Source organism: Leopardus geoffroyi, chromosome C1 (genome assembly GCF_018350155.1).
Source record: "Leopardus geoffroyi isolate Oge1 chromosome C1, O.geoffroyi_Oge1_pat1.0, whole genome shotgun sequence".
Lineage (NCBI taxonomy): Eukaryota > Metazoa > Chordata > Mammalia > Carnivora > Felidae > Leopardus > Leopardus geoffroyi.
Genome location: NC_059328.1, coordinates 83,350,441 through 83,378,129, shown reverse-complemented (window position 1 = coordinate 83,378,129; position 27,689 = coordinate 83,350,441). Strand labels below are relative to the sequence as shown.

General features: G+C 33.0%; 1 protein-coding gene across 1 annotated transcript in view; it reads left to right on the top strand.

Annotated features, from left to right (window-relative positions):
* Nucleotides 1–27,689, top strand: part of DPYD (dihydropyrimidine dehydrogenase) — an 852,446-nt gene that overhangs the window by 94,708 nt on the left and 730,049 nt on the right. Inside the window, exon 3 of the mRNA XM_045478381.1 lies at nt 24,280–24,362. Within this exon, the coding sequence (XP_045334337.1) occupies nt 24,280–24,362 (83 nt within the window). The remainder of the gene's footprint in view (nt 1–24,279; nt 24,363–27,689) is intronic.

The following is a 27,689-nucleotide window of genomic DNA, read 5'->3' as shown; positions in this document are numbered from 1 at the left end:
GAAGCATAAGGGCTTTAGATTAGAACTGAAGAATATCCTAAGAGTGAAGATTTTAATTCCTTGAGAGGTTGTGAATTTTGTTTTTTGGAAGTCTCTTAAACAGTATAGATTTTCACTTCATAACTCTACCAGCAGACAGTAGTGTCAATTCAACAAACATTTATTTATTGCATTCTTAAAGCCCCCTCCAGTTCAGTGATCTTAGCAATCTGTCAGTGAATAAGTTGCTGAGCAGATCTTTGTAGAACTAGCCAACATTTAAGCTATTTAAAATAAAAATAATAATGGGATGCTTGGATGGCTCATTGGGTTAAGTGTCAGACTCGTGGTTTCCGCGCAGGTCGTGCTCTCACAGCTTGTGAGTTCCAATCCCACATTGGGCTACACCCTGCCAGTGGGGAGCCTGCTTGGGATTCTCTCTCTCTCTCTCTCTCTCTCTCTCTCTCTCTCTCCTTCTCTCCCCCTCCCCAATTAAAATAATTTAACTTAAAAAGATAATAATGATAATTATGTTAATTATAATTATAATAATTTAATGTAATTAGTAGAAGAATAGAATTAAAAGGTATTAATAGTAGCATTTAGTAGAGAATCGTTATACAAAATAAGTACCTATATTGTAGAATATGTATGTATATGTATATATGTATATTTAATATGTATGTAATGCTTAATTGATGTAGTAAGATATTCAAATTATTCAAATACATTAGATAGATGTCTTCTGATAGAAATAAATATTAGTGAGAGAAGAAACCATGTTGAGTTGCAGCTTAATGTGATTTTTCTTAAAAATGTCCATTTGAAAATTAAGCTCTGTAAGAATTTTTCTTCTTTGTAATTTTAACATACTCATTAACAATTTAACTTTATATGTCTGTTATTCTACTAATGATTATAGCCAATATGTAATTATTCTAACAAGGATATCAAGAAGCTGCTCAATTTATCAAATTAAAATATTTAATATGTTTAATAGAATTATTTTTGTATTACTAGTGGCCATTAAAAAATAAAATTAAGATATACTTACCATCTCCCATGAAGAAGGTCAGTTAAGAACAATCAATAAAGCAGTGCTTATCAACAGAGCTACTACCTACCAGAGAAGTTCTGGGACTTAAGCCCACAGTGGAAAATGTCTATGAAGTCTTTCCTTTGTTTAATTTTAATATTCATGAAAATTTTGTATGGTTTTTATTCACTCATTGAACACCTAGTATGGGTCAGGCACTCTTTAATGCCCTGGGGACACAACCATGGACAAAATAGAGGGAAATTGCTTCTCTTATGTAGATTGCATTCTAGCTTGATAAAATTAGTAACAAACAAATAAGTAAAATATATAGTGTACCAAATTCGTTTAAGATCTATTCATTTGTTAAAATATTTGAATTGCTTATGCTGAGGAACAAATAATTTTTTCTCCCCAGCTGCTCCTTTTGAGTAGCTGGAAGGATGCTGTTTCAATGATCCTATCAGTGTCAGGAAACTGGTTTAAATTAAGAAGTACTTATGTTACATATTCATTTCAGCCATGTGGTGATTATTTTTCTTTGTTTAGCCTTTTATATTGGAGAGTGCACATACTCATGTGGGGAGGGATACCATGTGTCCTTTTACACTGCCCTCTAAGTGCATCCAGATAATCACTAATGAGAGATATCCAGAATCAAGTCAAAGAGGCAGTGCGGTGCAATGTTTCTAGGCTGCGTTGATGGAAATTTGGATCAGTATATTTTTTGATGACAAGTTAAGCCACTTGTGGTTTATGATGGGGTGAAAGGGTCACTAATCTTTTGGTCAATCTTCTCTTGTCAATGTGATAATCTCATAAAAGGACCAGTTCAGAGAATAATGATGACTGATAACGCTATTAATTTAAAAACTGATACTGTAATTTCCATCACATGTAAATTATCTCAGCCTTGCAATCTACATAATCAACTCTCTTCATTCAGTTTTCAAATTTCGTTTTTGTTGCAGCATTTTGGTTATGTACCATAAATACACGTTTTCCTTATAATTTTGTTTGAATCATGTCCAAAACTTTGTAATAATATTTAAGTAGGTTTGATTTACAACTCTACATTAGGTTGAGCAATGAATTTAAGTTCATTTACCTTCTTTTAGTTTCTCACCTCTGACAGAGCATCATTTTTCCTTCATGAAGAAAAACTCTTGACTGACAGTTTCCTTCAGTGAAGTACAGCAGAAAAATCTATGCACATTCCTGTCTATTTCGTTAAATATTCACTAAAAATACAGTTATTGATACTTCAACCTTTAAAAAAAGTAAAACTTGACTGTTTTACCACTCAAACCTATTGAGAAAAAAAGGCAAATTCTTAGAGATAATTTATAATTTGAGAATGGGGCTCGGAACGTTTGGAAGGTGGCGTGGCCCAGATGCAGGTTTTTGTACTTCTGCCTTTGATGAATTTGACATCATGGTGCACATAACTCCATTCATTTTGTTTTTCTAATCATGCAATTCTGCTTAATAATAAAAAGTTATATCACAGGAAAAAAAACTCAAAAAGCCTACTGAAATTTTTAACTTTAAATATGGGAAATGCACACATCATCACAGTTGAATAAAATGGTAAATATGGCAAAAATAGGGAAAATTAGTTATATTCATACAAGAAAAATACAGTATCTGGCTACCCCCTGTTTTCAACCAGTTATTCAGATGTCATTTGAATGTATTACATTTTATGGTTTGGACATATATAAATAACCATTTTCTTTTTTTTTAAAGTCGTTTGTTTGTTTGTTTTGAGAGAAAAAGAGAGAATCCCAAGCAGGCTCCACGCTATCAGCACAGAGCACAGTGCAGGGCTGGAACTCACAAACTGAGAACCCGACCTGAGCTAAAATCAAGAGTCTGACACTTACCAACTTGAACCACCCAGGTGCCCTGATAACAACCCATTTTCTGCTTGGATGCTTCTTTTATGTCCAAAGCATATTCAACCAAAATGCTACAACATTGGACTTCAAAAATTTATTCTTATTTCATTAGACATGTGGGGAGGTATTCTCTTTCTTTTTTCTTTGTTGTAAGTTATTTTAAACACTTTATAATTTTTAATACTTTCTTAAGTTATATATTTTAATGCTATAAGTTTTCCGGTAAAAATCCATTTAACTCCATCTCATAGATTGTTATTTTTTTCATTTTTCAGTTTTTGTTATTATTCTTAGTATACTTCAAAAAAAGGAATGATTTTGTGGCAAAATGTGCCCTAAACTTGTCAAATTCAAACAACTGTCTGGGAGTACATTTATAATGTAAATGATAAATAAAATGTCAAAGGGTATGAATAGGAAATATCTAAAAGAGAAAAGATAAGCAGGCAATAAACACGTGAAAATATGTTCACTCTCATTAGTAGCCAGAGAACTATAAAATGTCTTGTAGTCTCAGTTTGCAAACATTTAGGAGATTAATAATATCCAGCATTAACAGTTTCAGGTCACTAATCACTTTCATACTTTGCTACTGTATTTTGGATTGGTACAAACTTGGTGAATATGCTGATAATGTATGCTACAATGAAAAAAAAAGATCTTAATATTTCTGCTATGAAGAATTTATCCCACATTAGGAGAAATTACCATCACCCATGTCCAATAGTCTGTATTATTACTCATAATAATAAAATGCCATGATTAAAGTATATTTTTATCATTAATAAAATTGTTAAACAAAATATGGAATTTGAGCCGTTTTTAGAATTTTAGACATATTTATTAATTGATAAGATATCCATATATTTATTTTATTTGGAAAAAAAATTGCCGACTTTTTGTAAAGTTGGATCCCACTGAAACACGCACATGCACACACACATACACGCACACACACACACACAGAAAGAGAGAAACCACGACATAAAACATGTTGTGGTTTTTTTTTTTTTTTTGCTTTTTTAAAAAATTTTTTTAACGTTTATTTATTTTTGAGACAGAGAGAGACAGAGCATGAACAGGGGAGGGGCAGAGAGAGAGGGAGACACAGAATCTGAAACAGGCTGCAGGCTCTGAGCGGTCAGCACAGAGCCCCACGCGGGGCTCGAACTCACGGATGGTGATATCATGACCTGAGCTGAAGTCGGACGCTTAACCGACCAAGCCACCCAGGCGCCCCCATAAAACATATGTTCATGTGAGCATGGAAACCTCTATAGAAAGATAGTAATTATGGTTAAAATGGCTAGCACAGAGGAGTGGAATTAGAAATTGGGGTAGGAGATGATAAATTTGTATATAATTGTATTTTTTCCAATTTTATAAGGACATATATTTCATAATTGAGCATCTAATTGTTAAATAAAATTTGAAATTAAAGAAAAACTAAACTTAAAAATGCTAATTTGGGGGCCTGGCTGACTCAGTGGGTAGAAGAGCATAGGACTCTTAATCTGGGATCATGAATATAAGCCCCACATTGGTTATAGAACTTACTTAAAAATAAATATTTAAAAAATGTAATTTGTTTATAACATGCAGAACTTTCAGCATGTGATTTTTATTGGGAGTATACTGTAAAAAGAGTAAAACTTGATATATTTATTAGTAAAATATTTTTAAGGAAGTTGTGGAAACTGTTGATGTATTTTGTAGGAGAGAGTTTTGTCTGTTGGTTGGTTTAATCAAAAAAGAAAGAAGTCTGGTTTCTAAGGCTACAAACTTATTTTGCAGAAAATTTGTTTACAAGGATCTGCTGAAATCATTGATTCTAGCTTCTATACTCTTTTTTGGGCTAGCACTGTGTTCTGTTAACCTAATATGACTTCAGGATTTATAATGTTAAATTTAATAATGCTCAGTTTCCATTTATTATCAATTGCTTAATGCACATATATACATTTTTTTCTACTCTAAGATTTCATGGAAAGGACACTATATCGGGTAACATGGAAAATGTGACTCTATTAATGTGACTTTGTTGGCAGGCGATATTTCAAAACTTTTTTCACAAAATATTTTTCATTAAGCTAATGTTCCTGGAAAAGTCACCCTTTTTTCATTTGTTTTCTCATTTGTTTTCATTGTTTTTGAATACGCTCATACTTTTTTTAACTGTTACACCCAGCCATTTTGGTAAATTACAGTGTGAAAGTATAGAGAACTGGAATTTTTATCTTTGCTAATTCTAAAGTGTTTGATATAGTGAGAAGCACACCAAACAAAATGCTTCCTGGTATAGCTAATTAAATATAAACCAATGTCTAAGACTTTGATTTTTATCTTGATTACTGAGCTTTTATCAGAATTTCTTTTGGTCTATTCTGTTTAGTAAGAGTAAATCAAAATACAGCTATATTTTATGATTATCAGAATAAAAGGAGGTAATTTATTTTTTATTTCATACCTTTTGAAATGAAAGTCATATTTTTATCAGAAAGAAAATCATATATTGACAGATGCTAAATAATTTGATACATATTTCAGATACACAGATACTGTTTCATGTGCCTGTGGCATTGAAATACATAGTAAATATATCTTAGAATTTATACTCAAATCTATACCTCTGTATGCCTCCTATTTGCCATGTTAGATTTTTACCTAATCAATATTTTAAAAAAATTAATGTTACATTCAAGTGTTTAGTTTCTTAGGATAGATGTTCATGAACACTGAATTTATACCTTCCATATTGATCTACTTATTGCTGATACTTAAGATTTTAGAATTGAAATTACTTATTATTCTTGAGAATATGAATATTTAATCAGTTCCAAACTTTTGAAATAACTGGTGTTTTAGAAACCAGACACAGAAATTATAATAGGAGTTTAGACTATAATATATTGCTGTAAGGATAATTATTAAGGGAAAACACAGCTGACATTTTCTGATTTATGCACACAATCAGAGATGGAGTCCAAGGACTGTGACATAATTATCTTCATGCTAACAATTTTTGTAAATCTCTTGACAGAATTTTTGCTAATTTTAAAATGCCTTCTGAAGATTAGCACTTAAAATTGTTGGGGAAAATAGCACAATTTATTAGCAAGGGTATAATTGTAAACCTTCTAAATACTCATTGTGAATATCATTTAGACAGTAACTCCTGCTTTAGCAGCTGGTATATAAGACACCAGTTTATGGAATCTTGAAACAACAGAGAGTGGAATCTAATTAAAGAGGATTACATGCCAAAGAAAAATTATTAAAAACAGACTAATAGACAATTGTTATGAATTTAGAAGTCTCTGCCAACTTCGCTTTTTCATACAAATTTATGTAAGTAACTGTCAAGTAAAAGCCTTTAATTTTTCAAAACCAAAAGGATGTTACAAGGCTTTATGTTTTGCGACTTAAAAGTGATTGCTTTCCTGAACTTTACGTTAATGCAAGAATTTAAATGTTCTATTACTCTTTCCTCACAAATTTAACATACACCAGTGATTTGAAAGATAAATAATTAGAAATACTCTTTTAGGTTTTCTTATTTGTTTGATATTTATCTAATACCAAGCATCCCATACTGCATATAGGGAAACCTTTGGCATATTTTTCCTTTTTAAACAAAAATCAGCTTATCAATTTAGGTACTGTTAATGGAAGTTTATGTTGAATTGGTTTGCATATTTTTCTTTGTGATTTAATTTAAAATTTGTGATGCACTGAAGATTGTTAAATGTCAGTATCCCAATCTAGCAAATGCCGCCTCTCTGTTTGAATTGACTCACTTTGCTCCCATCTCAAAGGTTTTTTTTTTTTTTTTACAGATAAGGGAATTGAGATAGATAAAGTGATACATAGGCAGCTATTAATTATTATGTTTAAAATAGAATATTGAAATAAGTGGTCTTCTCAGTATTAGAGAAAAGTTCATATCTGTGAATATACCTAGTGCCTAACTTTACATCTTACACACTCTGTATGGTATTGTTATAATACATCATGCATTGCATTTACAAAATTCTGTGGTGTAAATTGACTTTTGTAGATTTTGACTAAATTAAACATAGTATAAATTAATTGTTAAACACAGGGAATGATGTGTTTTCTAAATAATTAATAAATGCATGAACAAATACATTGGATTCAGTAAATGAGGTATTTGTGTAGCAGTCTTGTGTAATATTCCTAACAATAATCCTTTATATGAAAAATTTAACTATCTAAAATTGTTTTTGAGATACAGAGAAACACCACAGATGTCCTGAGTAATAATATTCGAATTGTTTTTCCTTTGTGACCCTTCATCCTTGCCCCCAAAGTTCTCTTCATCTGTTTAGATGGCACCTATTCCAGGATTGCCTGCTACCTTGGAAGGAGACTCCCCAAGGACAAGGAATTGTTTTAAATTTAAAGCCTCCAGATTACATCAAACTTTAAATCTAGAATAAGTTTAAGATCCTACAGAACTAGAAAAACCTATGGTTTTCTGGTGGTGATAATTAATTCAATGATGTGGTAATTAATACTGATGTTAGTAAAAACTATTAGTAAATATTTTCCTTTTAAGTTTCCATACGTCAAATAGCTATTGGATCATGGTGGTTGATGGTCATTTTAATATAGATTGCTCAATGCTGGCATCAGTTCTTCCATGCGATAACAAATCAGCCAGTACATGAAGCATTTGGTACTGTGAATTTATTAGTATTAAAAAATGAATTTAATATTCTGTTTTGGTAAAAAGACATTTTATAGAAGCTAATTCATAAATATATCATACCTGAAGACTTATCTTTTGGGAAAGTTTTGATCTTCTTGGAATTAGTTTTCTCATAGTAGCCTAATTTAACATAGCAGGGCACAGAATATCCACCAGAAGGGCATTTGAAGGTACATGAAGTCCTCTCATTCATTTGAAGATCATAACAAGGAAATGCCTGCAGGGAGCTAACCTGTACTGCTAACTCTGGTCTGTACCCACCCTGGTACTAAAGAAGTGTTTAAATGTGAGAGCACATAGACGAGCTTAGGAGACAGATAAGATGATCAAAACATCCATTCCTTCTGTAGCTTTCTGTCCATCTTCCATTGCATCACTGAACATAGCAAGTTGAGTTTGGCCAGTAGGTTTTTGCCATTCATCTAGAAAATATATACAAAAATACTGTTTTGTAGGTATCATAAAGCTGAAATGGAATGGGGGGCTGCTGGAAATGAACTGGGAATTGAAGCTAAATCTGGAGAAAATGATACAAATATAGATTGATTTACAATACAACCTTTTCCCCCCACTTCTCTTATTTTTATCAGATTCTATATATACCAACAGTTTCTGGAATTTTCAGGTTTTTTTGTTCGCTGTTTCTCACTATATTAGCAACTTGTAAAATACTTATTTGGAAGTCCTTGTTTTCTTGGTATATTTGACTTGCAAATAATTTTCTTTTTGATTTTGATTATGATTATGATTATTTTTTATCAGAAACCACTTGAGTGTGACTTGTGAGTATATATAGGAAAAACTATCTTAAAGGGTTTGGGAGATTCAATGGCAGATCAAGATTTGTTTGGGATTCTGCCAAAATTTGCATTAAAAGGGATTAACTCTAGAATGATAGGAGATGATGAGTTATAAATCTAAACACACACAATACATACATACATGCATACATACATACACACATACGTATGTAAATCTTAACAAGGGCTGTGTCTGGTTAAGCCAAGTTTTATCACTGGTATAGATCCCTTTGTGGAATGCAAGAATACTCAATGCAATCTTCTTGAAAAAAAAAACTTTTAAAAGCTTCTGATTTCTTTTGATTAGAATCTATGCTCACTAGGCAACATTTGATTTTTACTTGTCATTCCATACTGAATTTCCTAAAAGTTAAATTTCACTGATCATGTTATCACAATGCCTGATCCTTGTAACAGTTTCATGTAATAATTGAGTGCATTTGCATTCTTGTTTTATACATCTGTTTCTGTTAACTTGGTTAGTGGGAGACAGAATATGAAAGGCAGACTCATTGTCAGGGACTGAGGAAATTAACTGTTTTAGTTTGTAAGACTAAGAACCTCTCAGGCCATGATATAGTCATCAAGATAAGGCTACAGTGGAAGGTCTTTTGGAGGAGGAATAGTTAGCTGCCTTCACTGACTTCACTTTCTTCTTTTTATTTATTTATTTATTTATTTATTTATTTATTTATTTTTAAGTTTATTTACTTTTGACAGAGACAGAGTGTGAGCATGAGCTGGGGAGGGGCAGAGACAGAGAGGGAGACACAGAATCTTAAGCAGGCTCCAAGCTGTCAGCACAGAGCCCAATGCGGGGCTCGAACTCACAAACTGTGAGATCATGACCTGGCCGATGTCGGAAGCTTAACCAACTGAGCTACCCAAGTGCCCCCACTTTGTTTTAATTGAAGGTAGCATCTGATCCGTGTGTGACTAAATGCATGTAGAAGCTCCTAGAACTTCCATTCAACAAACCTTTAATGGTTAATTACTATGTGGAAGTGCAGTAGTAAATTAACAAGCAAACAAATGCCTCTTTGTTTTCATGGAGTGTACAGTATTTCAAAAATACTGTAACATAATATGTTCAGTATAATAAATGTTATGAAGAATAATAATAAAGTAGGACAAAGGGGCAGAAAGTGAAGGTGAGTTCATTTTTAGACAGTGGTCAGGGAAGATGTTTCTAAAGAAGTGACATTTAAACAGAGACCTGAATGAAATGAGAGATTAAGCCATGTGAATTCTGGGGCGGGGGCGGTGGGGGGGAGTAGGCAGGGGAGGGAGGGGAGACCATTTCAGGCAGAGGGTAAAGGCCCTGAGGAGAAAGGGTGCTTTTGTGTAGAAGGAACAGCAAGGAGGCACTGTGACTGAAGCAAGTTGAGCATGGGAAGCCTGGTAGGAAATGAGATTGGTTGGGTCATTAAGAACTTGAAAGTGGGCAGACTTTCTTTGTTGAAATTGTAGATTTTCATCATTTAAATTGCTCTTTGAGGGTTGCCTGGGTGGCTCAGTCAGTTCAGTGTCTCACTCTTGGTTTCAGCTCAGATCATGATCCCAGGGTTGTGCTCTGCACTAGGTGTGGAGCCTGCATGAGATTCTCTCTCTCTCTCTCTCTCTCTCTCTCTCTCTCCCTCCCTCCCTCCCTCCCTCTCTTCTGCCCCCCCTTGCCCCTCTCCCCTGCTCATGCTATCTCTCTAAAATAAATAAATAAATAAATAAATAAATAAATAAATAAATAATAAATATATATATATATTTAAAAAAATTTAATTGCTGTTTGAAAGCCTTCCCCTTGTCAAAATTAAGTGTGCAAGTAAATAATAATATTTACTTCCAAAAAGCAAATATTAAGGCGATTTTTGTGGTGATTTGAGACTGGCAGTGTTTGCTACACAGTACTCCACATTATTTGTTGAAAGAATGATACTTGTGTTTCACTTGATTATCCTGTAAACCATGTGATAATCAAAACATAACCATGCATTATGTAAAGAACTGTGTGGTAATTATAAAAAATTCTTAATCTCAAATTTTGTTGACCTCCCTTAGATACAGACAATGAATGATCAACAGATAGGCTTCTGCAGCAGAACTGCTTCTATTTTTGCTACCTTAGAAAAGTACTAAAAGGTTACTTAATTCTTACCATGAATGAAAGTTAAAATATAAGTAAAAACATTTTGATTGAGAATGTAAACCTGGGAATGAGATTTATTCTGTCCATTTAAAAAGGCATTTCTTGTTTAGAATATATTTTCACATGTGTGATCTCTTAATTTATTCTCACAACAGTACTTTAAGGTGGTGTCATTACTTTTATCATCTTCATTGATATCTTCATTCTGTGAGGGAGTATTTGCAGACTGAGATGTTGAGCATTTTCTTAAGAACACATAAGCAATTTAATTGCAAAACTAGAACTTAAAAACAGGTTTACTGTCTCCACAGCTCGTACCTCTCCTACCATATTATATTCCATTTCACTGTGATTCAAGATTCTCCTAGACAGGGCCTGACTGTAAGCTGGCCACCATTAGTGAAATGACATTAGCTAAATATGATTATGTCTTAATGTTCCCTGAAAGGATTAGACTAGTTAAGACATACCAAAGGGAAAAGTAATTATCTATTGAAATATGAATCTCATGATTAGAACTGGTATATTGGTATTAGAATGTTCATCTAGAATTTTAAAAGATATGAATATAATCATTATTTCTTACTTGACTTATAAACAATTTCATTTGAGCTAGTTTTGTTGAGTGCCAAAATTCAAATATAACATTTTACCAGAACAGTAAGTTAACCTAATTTATTCATTCTTTATAGGAACCTAGACCTTAGGAATTTCTAACTACTTGAGACACATAGGCACTAGTATTATTTTTTCCTGATTTGCCTTATTGTCTAAAGAAAACCATTAAATTAATCAATGTTAAATCACCTTAGAGTTGTAGTAGTGACTTGGAGTATGCTATTTAAATTCTTCAGATTTTAAAATGTGCCATAAGACTTGCGCCCTCCCCTGTGATAATTCCCTGTGGGTCCTTCAAAATATAGTATGCTGCAGGCTTCCAACCATCTGAAATTTGTAATGATCATTAATGCATGATTAATATATAGGAATGATCCTCCCACTGGACATGAAACATACTTGCTGGATAACAGTTACCTTATTGAATTGAAATTGTATTTTTTGAATATGGGATGTGTGTGTGAAAATTTAATTTTTTAAGAGGAAAGGATCATGATTTTTATTATATTCTCACAGGTATTTTATGACCAAAAAGTTAAAACTCTTTTTTTCCATAAAGAATGTATTTTTTTTACTCTACTATTCCTAAGAATCACCTGGAAAACATGAAAATGCACATTTTTCTACTTCACTTTATAAAATCTTATCCCTTAGGATTATGCTGGGTAATGGATGCTCTTCCTCTTCCTCCTCTTTATTCTTTTCCTCCTCTTCCATTGTTTATTTAAAAGCTTCTACTCAATGTATCAAATGATTTGCATATATTATCTCATTTATTTTTTTTGTTTTCCATGCAAAAAAAGTGCTTTTATTATAGCATGGGGACAAGACCCATGCTCAGAAAGAGCTACACTGGGATTGTGAGGAGTGACTGATTATATACTTTTTAGTTAGTGGGAGTTAGGGATAGTATAAATCTTTAATGAATTTGAGAGCAAGGACCTTGAGGGACTAGTTATTGTTAAGATAAGGTTATATTCTATTGTCAAGTAAGACATTAGTCATGAGACCATTCAAATATATATCATATGTGTATGTTTGAAGGATGATTCCTATCATGTATTGTTTGGGGGAGGGGGTGATGTTTACAGTTATCAGAAAGAAGTACATCAACCAGAGCAAAGCTAGAGTGGTAAAACATTAAAGGAAGTCCTTGAGGAAGCTGTAGGAATGTTAAATCTGTATGCCTCAGGAATCCTGTCAGGAGAGACTACTAGCTGCAGCAAAGTCCTGCCTTTGTTTTTTTTTTCTCCCATCATTTTCTCCACTGAACAACTTTGACCCTTAAATCTTTAAGGTTGCTGAGGGTGGAAGGTCTTATCTTCTGTAACTTCTTCCTACTGAATAGGGATGTAGAGATATCCCTACAGCCCTAGAAGGTAAGTAACTGAGTTAAGTATCCTGCCTAAGATCAAGTAGCTAGTAGGCAGGCAGTAACACTGCAGTCTGAGGCTGAAGTCACTTCTACCTTAGACTTTTTTTCTTTTTTTTCTTAATCTGGAAAAATTTGACTCTTTTAAAAGACATGTTGAGGAGTCAGAAGTAATAAACTTTATAGAAATCTCTGTTCCAGGAGAATGAATTCCTCTCTCTTCTCCAAATTCTCACTAGATTGTGATTAAGGTGGGGATTTATTTATCTTTATATACCTGGTGCTTTGTATGATGCCTAACATACGGTAGAATTTTCAAGAATTTATTCTGAATTGAAATTTAATTGATTAACTTGAGGTTTTATGATTTGGTAATTCCAAGACTTAATTTCAGGAGCTATGTCATCAACTCTCTGGGACCTTAATAATACAGAGCTAAGTTTCTTCATTTATTAAAAGTAGTTTTCGGGGCGCCTGGGTGGCGCAGTCGGTTAAGCATCCGACTTCAGCTAGGTCACGATCTCCCGGTTCGGGAGTTCGAGCCCCGCGTCAGGCTCTGGCCTGATGGCTCAGAGCCTGGAGCCTGTTTCCTATTCTGTGTCTCCCTCTCTCTCTGCCCCTCCCCCGTTCATGCTCTGTCTCTCTCTGTCCCAAAAATAAATAAACGTTGAAAAAAAAAAATTAAAAAAAAAAAAGTAGTTTTCTAATTTTTACAATTTAGGTTAATATATAAATTTTAGATCCAACCTATTTAGTTTTAGTTATGATTATTTCATAAAAGAAATGCAGTCCTGTGGAAATTAAGTCATATGATAATATCCTGATTTTTTAAAATTTAGTAATATGATTTGCTAACTTTGTTGCCTATTTCCAGCCCCATCTAGCATATGAATCAGTAGATACTTGGTTGAATTTGTTATAGTTTAAACAAAGATAACCCAGTAATATTATTTAAATTTTTTAGCATTTAGAGATCTCCTTGTGTGTTATTTTGTTTCCATGTTGCTACTGATATTCTATTTGTTTTATTGTACTTTTATATAATCCTTAACACAGATGAGATATAAAATACTATAAAATCTATCACATTTGAAACTAGACCTTCCCTCAACCCATGGGGATTTATTTGGCAGAAGGCCAGCAAAACCAGTTCTTTTTGATGCTTAGTTTCTAGTTTCTACTTTAATTGCTGCCAAAATCTGAGCACTTGGGGATTTAATTGCTCATTATATTTGTCACAGTGGTGTCACAGACCCAAATAAAGACTGTTACATGAAAAATATTTATGGGTATTAATTTGGCCTAAACATGTGTATTTAGATTCCTTATTTTTCTACATTTTAAAGTATAGCACATCTAGACAGAAATAAGAAATCTTTAAGAACTTAGGTCCACCTTCCTAGTAAACTATTATTATCCATCTAGTCTAGTATCTGAATTTCACAACTAACACCTTGGGGCGGGGGGGACCTGTTCAGAAATTTATTATATTCACTTTATTCAGCTTACTTTTTTGAAGCAGTCTCTAAGGGATTTGAGTCTGGCTCTGAGGACAGACTACTTGGGTTCGAATCTCAGAATCCCTTCCTGACTGTATGATTTGAACGAGTTATCTTAATTTCTCTATGCCTGTTTCCTCATTTGTAAAGTATAGATATCTTTGTTATTGTGAAGATTAAATGGGCAAAGCTTCTAGAAAAGTGTCTAACACAGAGAAGGTCCTCAAGGTTTGCTAGTTTACTGTAATTCATCTTTATATGCCAAAAAGTTTCCCATGGTTGCTAATTTGAATTTCCAGTTTCCTACTAATTAAGTAAGGATAACCTTTGCCTGCTATAGCAAATAACATATTTGGTCAGCACTGAATCCACTGCCTTTCCTTTCCTTCCATTTTTCCTGTGTGTTCCCACTTGCTTGTTCCATAGTTGTAGGCTCATAGCCTGCCTCTTGTTCCAGTGTTTCATTACTAATCACCGATTTTTCTTGTTCTTGTGTTTGCTAATCTGAGTAGTGGTTTGCTTATTCATTCTCTCTGTGTCCCCTTTTCCCTTTTATTCACCCTTTGCTGTCCCTTTTATCCTTCCTACAAATACTTGCACCACCTTGCTTCTGCAGTGATGCTTGCAGCTTTCTCATGAAATAACCTTGATCAAAGGAAATTATTAGGCACGTGAAAAGAAGGAAATGTAAGTCATCACCATGGACAAGGTAGTTTTTTAGAATTATTTGGAAGTTCTTTGTACCCTGGAAATTAAGTTCCCTATGTTTTACTTATACCTGAAATTGTCTTCTGGGATAGTCCTACACTACAATATAGAATTCCCAAGAATGAACAACAGAGTAAGACATTTGGTTACATAAAAATATGTTTATAATTTTTCTGAGATTCATACTCATGTGAACTAGGACAAGAATAGATTTTATTTTTTTAATGTTTATTTTTGAGACAGAGAAACAGAGCAGGAGTGGGGGAGGGGCAGAGAGAGAGGGAGACACAGAATCTGAAACAGGCTCCAGACTCTGAGCTGTCTGCACAGAACCTGACGAGGGTCTCAAGCCACCAACCCTGAAATCACAACCTGAGCCGAAGTTGGATGCTTAACCAACTGAGCCACCCAGGTGCCCCAAGAACAGATTTTGATAGGTCACTGGCTATACTTTATTTATAGTTGTCCCTAATGCTATGGACATGTTCTTAATGGTGGATATAACAGTAAGTCTGTTTGCCTCTCACCCAGTGGATCTGATGGCTTAATTTTATTTATGGATAGGATGAGCAGATAAGTGTACTAGCTGCTGGAGATGTTTCTCTCATTATGGTAAAAGAATAACATTTGTCTGAATTATAATTAAACTCATATAGCTCTTCTTTGAAATACTGTTCTTGAAAAAAAATATTGGATTTGATTTCCATTTCAGGACACGGAAGTATTTTTGGTGAAGGTAACAGACCATTTAAATGCTTACAGAGTTTTAGTTTTTTTCTTTATTATTCTATTGGGCACAATAAGCTGTGTGCAGACCCAGGAAGTGAGAAACAGAGTATTATTTTTTTTAGTCAACCTAATATTCATTTTGAGTTCCCATTCCTATATGTAATTTTAACCACTTCTGGATAAAATCACTACTAAAGTCTTCTTATCATTAAAATGAGGAAATAACTATAAGTGCTCTGGAACACTCTCTCTTGACTAATGCTGAGAACCTGTCCTCAATTCCTGGAGCCACAGTGAGCTTAGTGGGGCTACTTCAGGCTCCTGTATCCAATTTTCCTCTTTCTTTGGCTTTCATGAGAATGTTTTCATCTCCTATTCCTGTGGCAGAAAAACTAGTCAAGTGGTCTTTCAACTCTATGGCTTATGCTAGGGATGAACACTTAAGAATTCAAAATCCAGTAATTTTGTTTCTTTTTTAATGTCTTTCATGAACTTGTTCTTTTGCAACTGTGGAGGCCAAGATAAAGTTTAAAATTTCAATGAGAGGGGGCACCTGGGTGGCTCAATCGGTTGAGTGTACAACTTCGGCTCAGGTCATGACCTCACAGCTCGTCAGTTCAAGCCCGTGTAGGTCTCTGTGCTGATAGCTGGGAGCCTGAAGCCTGCCTTGGATTCCGTGTCCCCCTCTCTCTCTGCCCTTCCCTTGCTCTGTCTCTTTGTCTTTCAAAAATAAATAGAAAAAGAGGCAATGCATTTGTTGTAATATCTGGACCTGTGGGGAGATTTTGAAAACACATATTTTTAAAAATATAAACTTGAAAAAGAAAACTTTCCATAAGAATTCTGTTTTTAGAAGGCTGTCTACACATGGATTTTACTGTAAAATAACCTTTTCGAAAAATTGATCAGATTAACTTTTTTTGGGAAGGGATTTATAAATCATAAGAAATAGTAAGAAGCTATTTTTTTAAATTGCATTGTATTATACACCTGTTCCCAAGGTACTTCAGACATGGATATTGGGATAACAAGAGGCTTTTGTGTTTGCTTTTGAGTCTAAGCTACTATCACACTCTTGTACAGGCTGCCTTAAATATTTGTTATCTGTGACTTTCTTTTGCCATGAGCATTATTGCTCTAGTCTAGGGAGTGACTTTAAATGGCTAAACTGAGATCTTAAAATTCTGTCTTAATTACAGTAGTGCAATTATCAGGCTCTTTCATGGATTTTAACAATTAAATCTCACATTTCCTATAGCATTGTGGGCCTTAAAGACAGTACCGTATTCAAAACATTTGTTGTTAAATAAAGAGATTCAGATGTAGTGTTTGATTTTGTTAATCCCTGTCAGTAAATGCAAAGTTTCAAAGATTTTCACCCATAAAAAAACAAAATTATCCTGTCAAGGGACAGATTTATTTCTATGAAATGACTCCATTTAGCAAAAACATGTATATACGTATGTGTATATATGTATATGTGTATATATTTAAAATTAGAGATTTCACAAATATGCCCATAGCAATTAAATAGAAATATCTATTCCCACATCTGATTTATAAACCATCTGTGGAGAAGCATCGAATTAAAAGATGAGTGCTATTTTTCATATCAAGAATCAAGTAAAGTTTGAAAGAAAAAGTTTACGAAACTTTCTTCCATTTTAAGATTTAAACATAACTCTTAGTAGTGATTCATCTATATTCATCTATATTCATCTATATTGATGGAGTTGGGTTGATAGCAAATCTAGTTGCAGAGGAAAGTAAGTAAAATTATATGGCCAAAGAGAAAATATACATTGTTTTCTATTAATGGTTAACATGGGGGAAAAATATGAATGAAATTAGAATCAGAAACCTTGAATTTGAGTAGTGATTGTACCATAGAATACGGTAGTCACATACTTTGAATGCATTTTAGGTGAAAACAATTTGAGATACATCAGAATAATCTCTATAAATGAACATTTATTTTTCTTTTTAAAATAATTTTTAAGCTTGGGGCGCCTGGGTGGCGCAGTCGGTTAAGCGTCCGACTTCAGCCAGGTCACGATCTCGCGGTCCGTGATTTCGAGCCCCGCGTCAGGCTCTGGGCTGATGGCTCAGAGCCTGGAGCCTGTTTCCGATTCTGTGTCTCCCTCTCTCTCTGCCCCTCCCCCGTTCATGCTCTGTCTCTCTCTGTCCCTAAAATAAATAAACGTTTAAAATAATAATAATAATAATAATAATTTTTAAGCTTTTAATTAATTTTCAACCATCCATTTCTATCGTATGTTTAATAATATCATTAGCAAACCAAAAAGAAATTGGCTAAATAAATAGTAGCACATGGATGCATGGGAATATTATCCAATTTTAAAAATTGTATTGTGAGATGTGTTTAGAATTATGGATAGATACTAGTCACATATTATTAAGTTTAATTATATTAAGGTTAAAAATGGTATATTCCAAAGATCATATACCTAGTAGTTTTGTTTGGATCTTTTTAGGTATTCATTTGCCCCAAAAGACATTATTTGAGTAGCAGTTGTTAACATTAAGCTGTTATGGGTTGAATGTAGCAAATGGATATAATTGAATTTACCACATGGCTTTATTTTTTTATTACTTTGTGTACATTGTTATACTTTTCCTTGGGTATGCAAAAGTAAAGAAAACTGTCCAGTTTTCCCAGCACCACTTACCGAAGAGACTGTCTTTATTCCATTGGATATTCTTTCCACAGTGGCACTACTAGGTGTTTATACAAGGGATACAGGTATGGTGTTTTGAAGGGACACATGTACCCCCAATGTTTATAGCAGCACTATCAACAATAGCCAAAGTATGGAAAGAGCCCAAATGTCCATCAATAGATGAATGGATAAAGAAGATGTGGTATCTATATACAATGGAGTATTACTCCACAATCAAAAAGAATGAAATCTTGCCATTTACAACTACAAGGATGGAACTAGAGGGTATTATGCTAAGCGAGATTAGAGAAAGACAAATATCATATGACTTCACTCACATGAGGAATTTAAGACACAGACAGATGAACACAAGGGAAGGGAAGCAAAAATAATATAAAAACAGGGAGGGGGACAAAACATAAGAGATTCTTAAATATGGAGAACAAACAGAGGGTTACTGGAGGGATTCTGGGAGGGGGGATGGGCTAAATGGGTAAGAGGTATTAAGGAATCTACTCCTGAAATCATTGTTGCACTATATGCTAACTAATTTGGATGTAAATTAAAAAAAATAAAATTTAAATAAAAAAAAATAAAGATGATTGGAAATGTTCTGGATAATATGAAATGTGAAAAGTTTCATGAGCTTACTGGCAAACAATTTTAGGAGGAAAAATCTTAATTCAGTGCATAATTAATAGAAAAATTTAAGAAGTATTGAAAAAATCCTGTTTTATATTTAAATTTCTTTTATTCCTAGCACTTATTTTATTGTATTCTATTAAGAAAATGGCATATTTGGGGTGCCTGGGTGGCTCAGTTGATTAAGTGACTGACTCAATTTTGACTCAGGTTATAAACTCATGGGTGGGTTTGAGCCCTGCATCTGGCTTTGTGCTGACAGGGCGGGAGCCTGCTTGGGATTCTCTCTCTCTTGCCCCTTTCTCTGCTCATGATCTGTTCTAAAATAAATAAATAAGTAAACAAACAAACATTAAAAAACCCCAGCATATTCAAAATAAAATATAAAAATATTTCGAAAACTTTAAAAGTGTCTTTATTAATTAATTATTTTTAAGTCAAAAGAAATATAAACCCATAACAAACTTTGGAAAATACTGAAAACTGTAACATAAAAGAACATTTATTTAACATTTTTTTGAATTTTATTTTATTCAACATTTTATTATAATCTGAGTTACTATTTCATTTCAATAAGGATGTTAGACTTCATTACAGGATTGGCTTTTTCATACAGAATTTTAATAAATTATAAAATGTTATTTCATGATTATTAGTTGGTAACTAATATTTACTGGTAGATACTTTGAACTTTTGTATATGCCTTTTTAAATTTTAACTGTAGTGTTTTGTGATTGCATTATGATTTGTTTTCTTTATCATTTTTAAAATTTTATTTTTAAAGGTTTGTTTATTTTGAAACAGAAAGAGAGAGTGCGAGCAAGGGAGGGGCAGGGAGAGGGAGAAAGAATCCCAGGCAGACTCCTTAATATCAGCATAGAGCCTGACACAGGGCTCGATCTCACAAATCATAAGATCATGACCTGAGCCAAAATCAAGAGTCGGGGCACTTAACGACTGAGCCATCCAAGCACCCTCCCTTTTTTTTTTTTAATTAATTAATTTATTTTGAGAGAGAGAGAGAGAGACACACACACACACACACACACACACACAGACACACACAGAGGCACTATGATTTCTTAACCAGAATTCAGACTCTCTACTAAAAACTTTTATTGCACTATAATTATACAATGGAAAAATAGATCTTAAATATGCAATTCCATAATTTTCACAAAATGAATTAAACAGTTCCCTAGAAGACCCTCTTTTGTCTCCTGTAGTACTATACACCAGCTTCTAACATCTTGATTAGTTTTACATGTTTTTAAAATAAGAGCTTTATTGAGATAATATTCACAGGCCATAAAGTTCACTATTTTTGAAGTGTATAATTCAGTAGTTTTTAGTATATTCACAGAGTTGTGCATGTATCACCACTCTTTCGGAACACTTTCATCTCCCCCAGAAGAAACCCCATTACCATCATCACTCATTCCCCCACTCTTTCCAGTCTTTGGCAACCTCTGATCTCCTTACTGTCTCTGTGGATTTGCTGTACTGGACATTTTATAAAAATGGAGTTACATATACAACATGGCCTTTTCTATTTGGCTTTTTCACTTAGCATAATATTTTTAAGATTCATTTATATTGTAGCATGTATCAGAACTTCTCTCTTTACGGCCAAATAATATTCTGTTGTATCAATATGCTACATTTATGATTTTATTGACTTTTTGACTTGAATTTTTTCTGCTTTTTGTATGTTATGAATAATGCTGCTATGAACATTTGTATACAAATATTTTTGTGGATGTACGTTGCTCTGTGTTTCTGTTCTTACACCAGTACCACAGTGTCTTGATTACTTTACTTTTAGTGTCAGTTTTGAAATCAGGAAATATGAGTCCTTCAATTTTCATTTCTGTTTTTAAGAATGTTTTGACTACCCTTGTCCCTTTTGTTATCGTATGAATTTGAAGATCAGCTTGTCAAAATCGGCGAAAAAAAAAATGTCAGCTGGGATTCTGACAGGAATTGCATAGAATCTTTAGATCAACTTAGGAAGTAATACCATCTTAACACTATTAAGTCTTCTAATCCATGAACATGGGATGTCTTTCTATTTATTTTTGTCTTCTTTAATTTTTATCTTGAGGTGTGCTTTCCAGTGCACAAATCATATGCTACTTTTGTTAAATTTATTCAGGAATATTTTTATTTTTTGATATGTAAATGGATGGTTTTCTTTTTTTCATTTTTGGAATATTCACTGTAGCTTTGCCTATTTTTTAATTTTTTTTAAATTTTTTTTTTTAACGTTTATTTATTTTTGAGACAGAGAGAGACAAAGCATGAACGGGGGAGGGTCAGAGAGAGGGAGACACAGAATCTGAAACAGGCTCCAGGCTCTGAGCTGTCAGCACAGAACCCGGCGCGGGGCTCGAACTCACGGACCGCGAGATCATGACCTGGGCCGAAGTCGGCCGCTTAACCAACTGAGCCACCCAGGTGCCCCTCCTATTTTTTAATTTTTAAATTTCTTTAAAATTTTGTTTATTTTTGAGAGACAGAGCATGAATGGGGGAGGGGCAGAGAGGGAGACAGAATCTGAAGCAGGCTCCAGGCTCCAACCTGTCAGCACAGAGCCCAATGTGGGGCTTGAACTCACGATCCACAAGATCATGACCTGAGCCAAAATCAGATGCTTAACTGACTGAGCCACCCAGGCACCTGTAGGTTAATTATTTTTGAACTTTACATAAGTGAAATACTTTTGCTATTTGTTCTTTTGTGTGTCACATCTTTGCTCAATATTGTATCTATGAAATGTATCCATGTCACTGCATGTAGCTATAGTTCATTCTTTTAAAAAAAAAATTTAAAACCTTTATTTATTTTTGAGAGGGGGAGAGAGGAAAAGAGAGAGGGAGACACAGAATCTGAAGCAGGCTCCAGGCTCTGAGCTCTCAGCACAGAGCCCAACATGCACCTTGAACTCAAGAACTCTGAGATCATGACTTGAGCCTAAATCAGAGGTTTAACTGACCAAGTCACCCACGTGCCCCATGTAGTTTGTTCATTCTTATTGCTGTGTAGTTTTCCATTGTATATAGTGGCCTATTTATATATTCTACCTTGATGGACATTTGACTTGTTTCTGGTTTTGGGCTATCTTGAATAATGGTGCTATTAACATTTTTGTACATGGATTTAGGTGAACCTATTATAAATTTGTTCTGGGTGTATTCTTAGGCATGATTTCAGCTTATGAAAGTACTTCAAAAAGCTTTACAAAGTGATTGTAACAATTTAGTTCCATCAGCAGTGCTTCAGTTGCTTTTTATACTGAAAAAGTGCTCTATATAATCTACGTTGTAGGCATTTTCACAGTGTGTAATGGTATTTGCATCTTTCTCACGAGTAGTAATATTCAGCATATTGTTTTTTTAATTGGCAGTTTTGGATATTCTCTTTTATACAGTGTTTGTATAAGTTTTTTGCTTATTTTCATTGAGCTTTTTGTCCTTTTTATATTTATCTGTAGGAGTTTTTTATTTATTATAGGTGTAAGTAATTAAAATAATGTGAAACTGGCACAAGTATAGGAAATTGAGTAGTGGGTCATAATGGACTCCAGAAACAGACCAAATATATACTGTGATTTACTTTATGGAAAAGATTAACTATAGTGGGGAAATGATGGTCCTTTCAATAATTACTATTGATTTAATTAATTACTTATATCATGTGATTTCCTATCTCACATCTTATGCAAATGTCAGTCCCAAAAGATTGAACATCTAAATGTGCAATGCAGAATAATAAAGTTTACTGAAAAAATATAGGAATATATATTCATAACCTTGAGGAAGCCAAAGATTTCTGAAAGAGGACACAAAAGGCAATAACTATTAACCATAAAAAATAATAAATTGGGCCTCATTACAAATAAGAAATTTTCTTCATGAAAAGACACTACTAAAAAATGAAAAGACAAGACATAGAGCAGGAGATGATATTTGCAATTTATATATCCAAAAAAGGACTGTTATTCAGAATTCAAATTGTTTTAGATATATTTCATAATTTTCAAGATTTTCACTATAAAAGCGTATAACTAAGTATCTGTTAAAAGGATCTTTGCCCTAATTTTGCTGACTTAAAAAAAATCAAGGTAGAAATAGTATATATATATATGTATATATACATATATGTATATATATGGATAGTATATATATGGATAGTATATATGGATAGTATAGTATATAGTATATAGTATATAGTATATAGTATAGTATATATGGATATGTATTAGGTATATATGGATATGTATCGTGTGTATATATATATATACACAGTACATATGTATACATAATTTTCAAGATTTTCACTATAAAAGCATATAACTGTTAAAATGATCTTTGCCCTAATTTTGCTGACTTAAATCAAGGTAAAAATAGTATATATATGTGTATATGCATATATACACACATATATACATATACACATATATATCAACAGTTTTTAAATTAATTCTTACACATTGAAAATTATTAATGTAAATTCTGTAATTTTCTAAAATCCAGCATATGTATGTATAATTTAAAATGGAAAGAACACATTGTTATTTAGTTTTCATTTGTTAGATTAGCTACAATGTTAAATCTAATTACTTTATTACCTAACTTATATATAAAATCTAATATGCCAAAAGATTCATGGATATGTTTTTAGTCAAAAATTTAATTCTATACTGCATAAATCTTCTCAAAACTTATTAGTCTCATGTAAGATTAAGTTAATTTTACATTTGAAAATATATTCAGAATTATAATTAAAAAAATAAAAACTTAGAAAAAGCAATTCAGTAATGCTAAGAACATGATATAATGTCACTTAATTTTAAGAATTGGACTTATTTATTTTAAACATATCTATATGTATACATCTATTTATAAATATATACACAATTGTTATTTAAAGATCTTATTCTAAAATTTTGTTTCCAAAATGTTGGAAGTTGTATGATTATCTTATGCTGGGCTGTATCTTTCCATGTAAGTAATTGTTAATATTTTTAGAATTAGATATTTATCCTATACAGTTTATTATAATTTCAAACTTACTTTTATTGACTTTCTCTTTTGAATTCAAATTGGTTTTGATATATTTGAGATTATTTTAGTGAAGTAATTTTCAAACCTCAAAGCTCTAAAAGTTGTGCTATGTTTATATAAAATTGATTTAGTCTGTTTACTCCATTTTGAAAAATTGGTAAAAAGACTTCTGTGATAGCTGTATCATGACATTTTTATTTTGTTACTGTTGAATTCACACTGTCAATTTTAATGAATCCTACCCAATTAAAGTTGTGTGCATATTTTTCATGAGTCCATAATCAATATAATCAATTATATTTTTACATAATTGCATAGATACAATTTTATCTCAGGATGTTGGAGGATTAATACATTTTTTAAAATGTTGCAGAAATGCGAGAAGCTGGAGAATAATTTTGATGACATCAAGCACACGACTCTTGGTGAGCGAGGAGCTCTCCGAGAAGCAATGAGGTAAGTCTGGGTCACCATAGCAACAGTCACAGATGTGGTAAAGAAAAAGTCATTCTTCATTATTGGGGGAACAAATGAGTTCATTGCCACCATTCAGCTCTGTTCTCTAAGGTATTAATTTGTCAGTGGAGAGACTTCCCTTGAGGCTGTACTTTGGTTTTGAAGCTGCATAAATGTTAAGCCTCAGTGCACAGTAAAAAATGTAAATGTTTAATTTGTTACTTAAAATGCTTAAGGGGTGTCTTGTTTTATATTTATACTAAACTGTGTGATTGAATGGAAATATTGTTCATCTAAATTCTGCCTGAATATAAAAAATAAACAGAACAATGGTGGTTAAACTGAGTAGTATTTTCTCCTAATTAATATTTAATTTAAAAAGAGGTACTTAAAATTTCATATTCTATTAGATTTTATAGGATTATATCATAGTATTTTTAAACTGATTTACACACTATTTTAAAGCATATAGATTCACTTTTTTTCAAATACAGTAGTCTATAATGAGCCTGATTTTTGTTTTTGTTTTTTGTTTTTTGTTTTTTTTTTTGCTTTTTTCACTTTTGACATTTCTGTTTCTAAATATTTCTCTGAAATCCCCACCAGACTTGATACCTTTTTAATAACTTTTAAGAATCAGTCTTTAAATCCGTATTTTAGTAGACATTAAGAATGTGTAAGGAATAAAACTCATCATCCTTAGGGCTAGAAAACAATAAATGAAATTAATTTTAAAAGTTCTGAGCTTCATCTCCCCATTTGAGTTGGATAATTTCCAATATATTCGTACAGAAGTAGTATATTTACCTTTATTTAGCCTATGAAACTACGATTGATTTTTAAAATGCAGTTCTCATTTTTTTTTTCAGGATCGTAAGGCTAAAAATAATTTAAAATAAGAGAAAGGATAAACCTATGAGGCTTTCTAGAAGGGAACGTGGGTACAATTTTGTTATTGCTAGCACACAGTTACCATATACTTTAGTTTAGAAGCTGCTCTCATTTAGTAACCTTCCTTTTACCATGCAAGCAGCAGGGGAAAGTAATTAAATTTAATAGAAGCTGCCCTCATTTTGAAGCCACTTCTATTTAAAACCACAGGGGGAGGTAATTAAATTTAATGGAAACAGTAGCTTCTACACAAAGATACATGGTACTTCTGTATAGATGATTATGATGTCACAAAAAGAGGAATAATATATTACTAGTACTGAGAAATTACCAGCTGGAGCAAGTGAGCCTATTTTATTGTTAATGTCTTCACTAATAAAAAAAAGAGGGAAAAATAGAACTGAATATACAATAGAGAATTTGCACCTATAAAATGCAATCAGACATTCACAGAAAGTTAGTTTTTGAAAAATAGTAATAAATTAAAAAGAAGGTATAAAACATATTGTGGAAAAAGCCAATGCAGAAATTATGAATGAACTCCTATTTTCAATACAGTCTTTATCTTGTGTCTAAAACTACCACATTTATAAGTTGAAGGCATTGTTTTTGCACATGCTAATGATAATAAATTTGAATATATTAAGTGTGTACACCAATATGTATTTAGAAAGCTACAGTTATTCTCTGTATTTTTATATCTACTCAGTTTGAAGTAAACACATAGACACACAGGAAGACAAAGAGAATGCCAGCTCTGAAGCTTTGAATAAAAGAACTGAAGGCCTAAAACATAGAAAGAATTACAAAGGGGCAATGTGAATGAAAATGGATGTGACTGAGGGAAATATAATGAACAAGGAAAGGACATGTAATTAGTATAGAAAATTTGTCATCAAGGAAAATCAAACTGAATTATGGGAGAACTGTGTATGAAGAGATTATTCTGCCAAATTTTGTAATACTTACTTTTTACAAAATACTAGGATATTCTGCTTTTAAAAAAGTAGAGATGAACTAATAAGAAAAACAAGTATTACCTGGTTAGAATAACCTCTCAATCACTCATGCTATCAGATAAAGCAGTATTCTAGATAATTTAAATATCAGCTTTTAATTATATGGCTGTTTAATGTACTTTGTTTACATAAGCTGCATATTTTACACATGCACATGCACACACATATTCATAATGTTTGGATTCACTAAACACAATTAAATAATTTAGTAACCAAAGCATTCAGCAATTTAGTACACTGTGGGCCCACCACTTTTGTGTTTGCTGTGGTTTTTTGCCTTTAGGAAATGTAGCAGTAGCTCATTCTTTTATATGTGAGATTATAGAAGCATGGGAAAAAAGTTGTGATGCTATGTTACTAAGAATAAGAGGAGAAACATGGAGGGGCAAAAATTAATTGTTCTGTAATCTGTGATCAATGTTTGCCTTACATGAAGGGTGTCTCGATCAAAAAAAACTATGGGAGGGTAAGATATTTGATTTAGGCCTTGAAAGAGGGCCAGTTTTGCAGGTAGAGGGAATAGAATTGAGCAAAGTCATGGAGGTCTGCAGGTGCAAGATGTATTTTAGGAACAGTAAGTAGTCTGATGTAAAGCAAAATTTTTCAAGCTTTTTTTTGAATATGTTTTCCCACAAAACTCACATAGGCAGAATTTTTGAGTCAGTAACATCTCTCCTTCCATGTCAAGAATCCTTGGGTGGAAATGAAGCAGTATGAAGTTGGCAAGGATGATGTAAGTATTTCAGAATCTCAGAGTGTGAGAAGGGGCAGTGGGAGACAGGTATGAATAATTTGCTGAAAACTTTGGTGACCATAGGGACTGGCCTTAAGAGGCTGGCTGGAAATATGTTTGTTACCATATTCTGGAGGCTAGTTAGATAGAGTCTAGCTTGCCATGATAAAGAGTGTAAATTATTTCAGGAAGTCATTATTTTTAAGGAAGGGGTGATAGGATTAAATGTAAAAATTAGAATTTTGTAGAATTGTTAGAGGGGAAGAAGATACAATATAGGGATAGATGCAGTATTCCATGGTAGTTTTTCTCTTGGTCCTTGGACATGGCCTAGCTCAGCTGTGGGAACATTCTTTTCTCTCAGTGGCTTAACGTCCACAGCAGTCCTCAGGTGACCCTGGACACCCCCAGTGGTGCTCTCATTCTGAGCGTGTCTAGCCTGGAGAAGCTGGAGCAGAAATGGATGGAATTTGAAGATTGACATTTTGTGAGTGCTGTGTTTGGGTGCTGTCACCAAGTTGGATATACCTCCAACTTGGTTTATTAAAGTTCTTAGAATAGGAAAAAGGATTCTGTCCTTGCTCAATTCTCTGTCATCTCATCCAATCCCTCTTCATGGCTGGTCTTTGCCATGTAGTCTTGAACACATTCTTTTGTCATGTGTTCCCAGCTCATAAATCATTT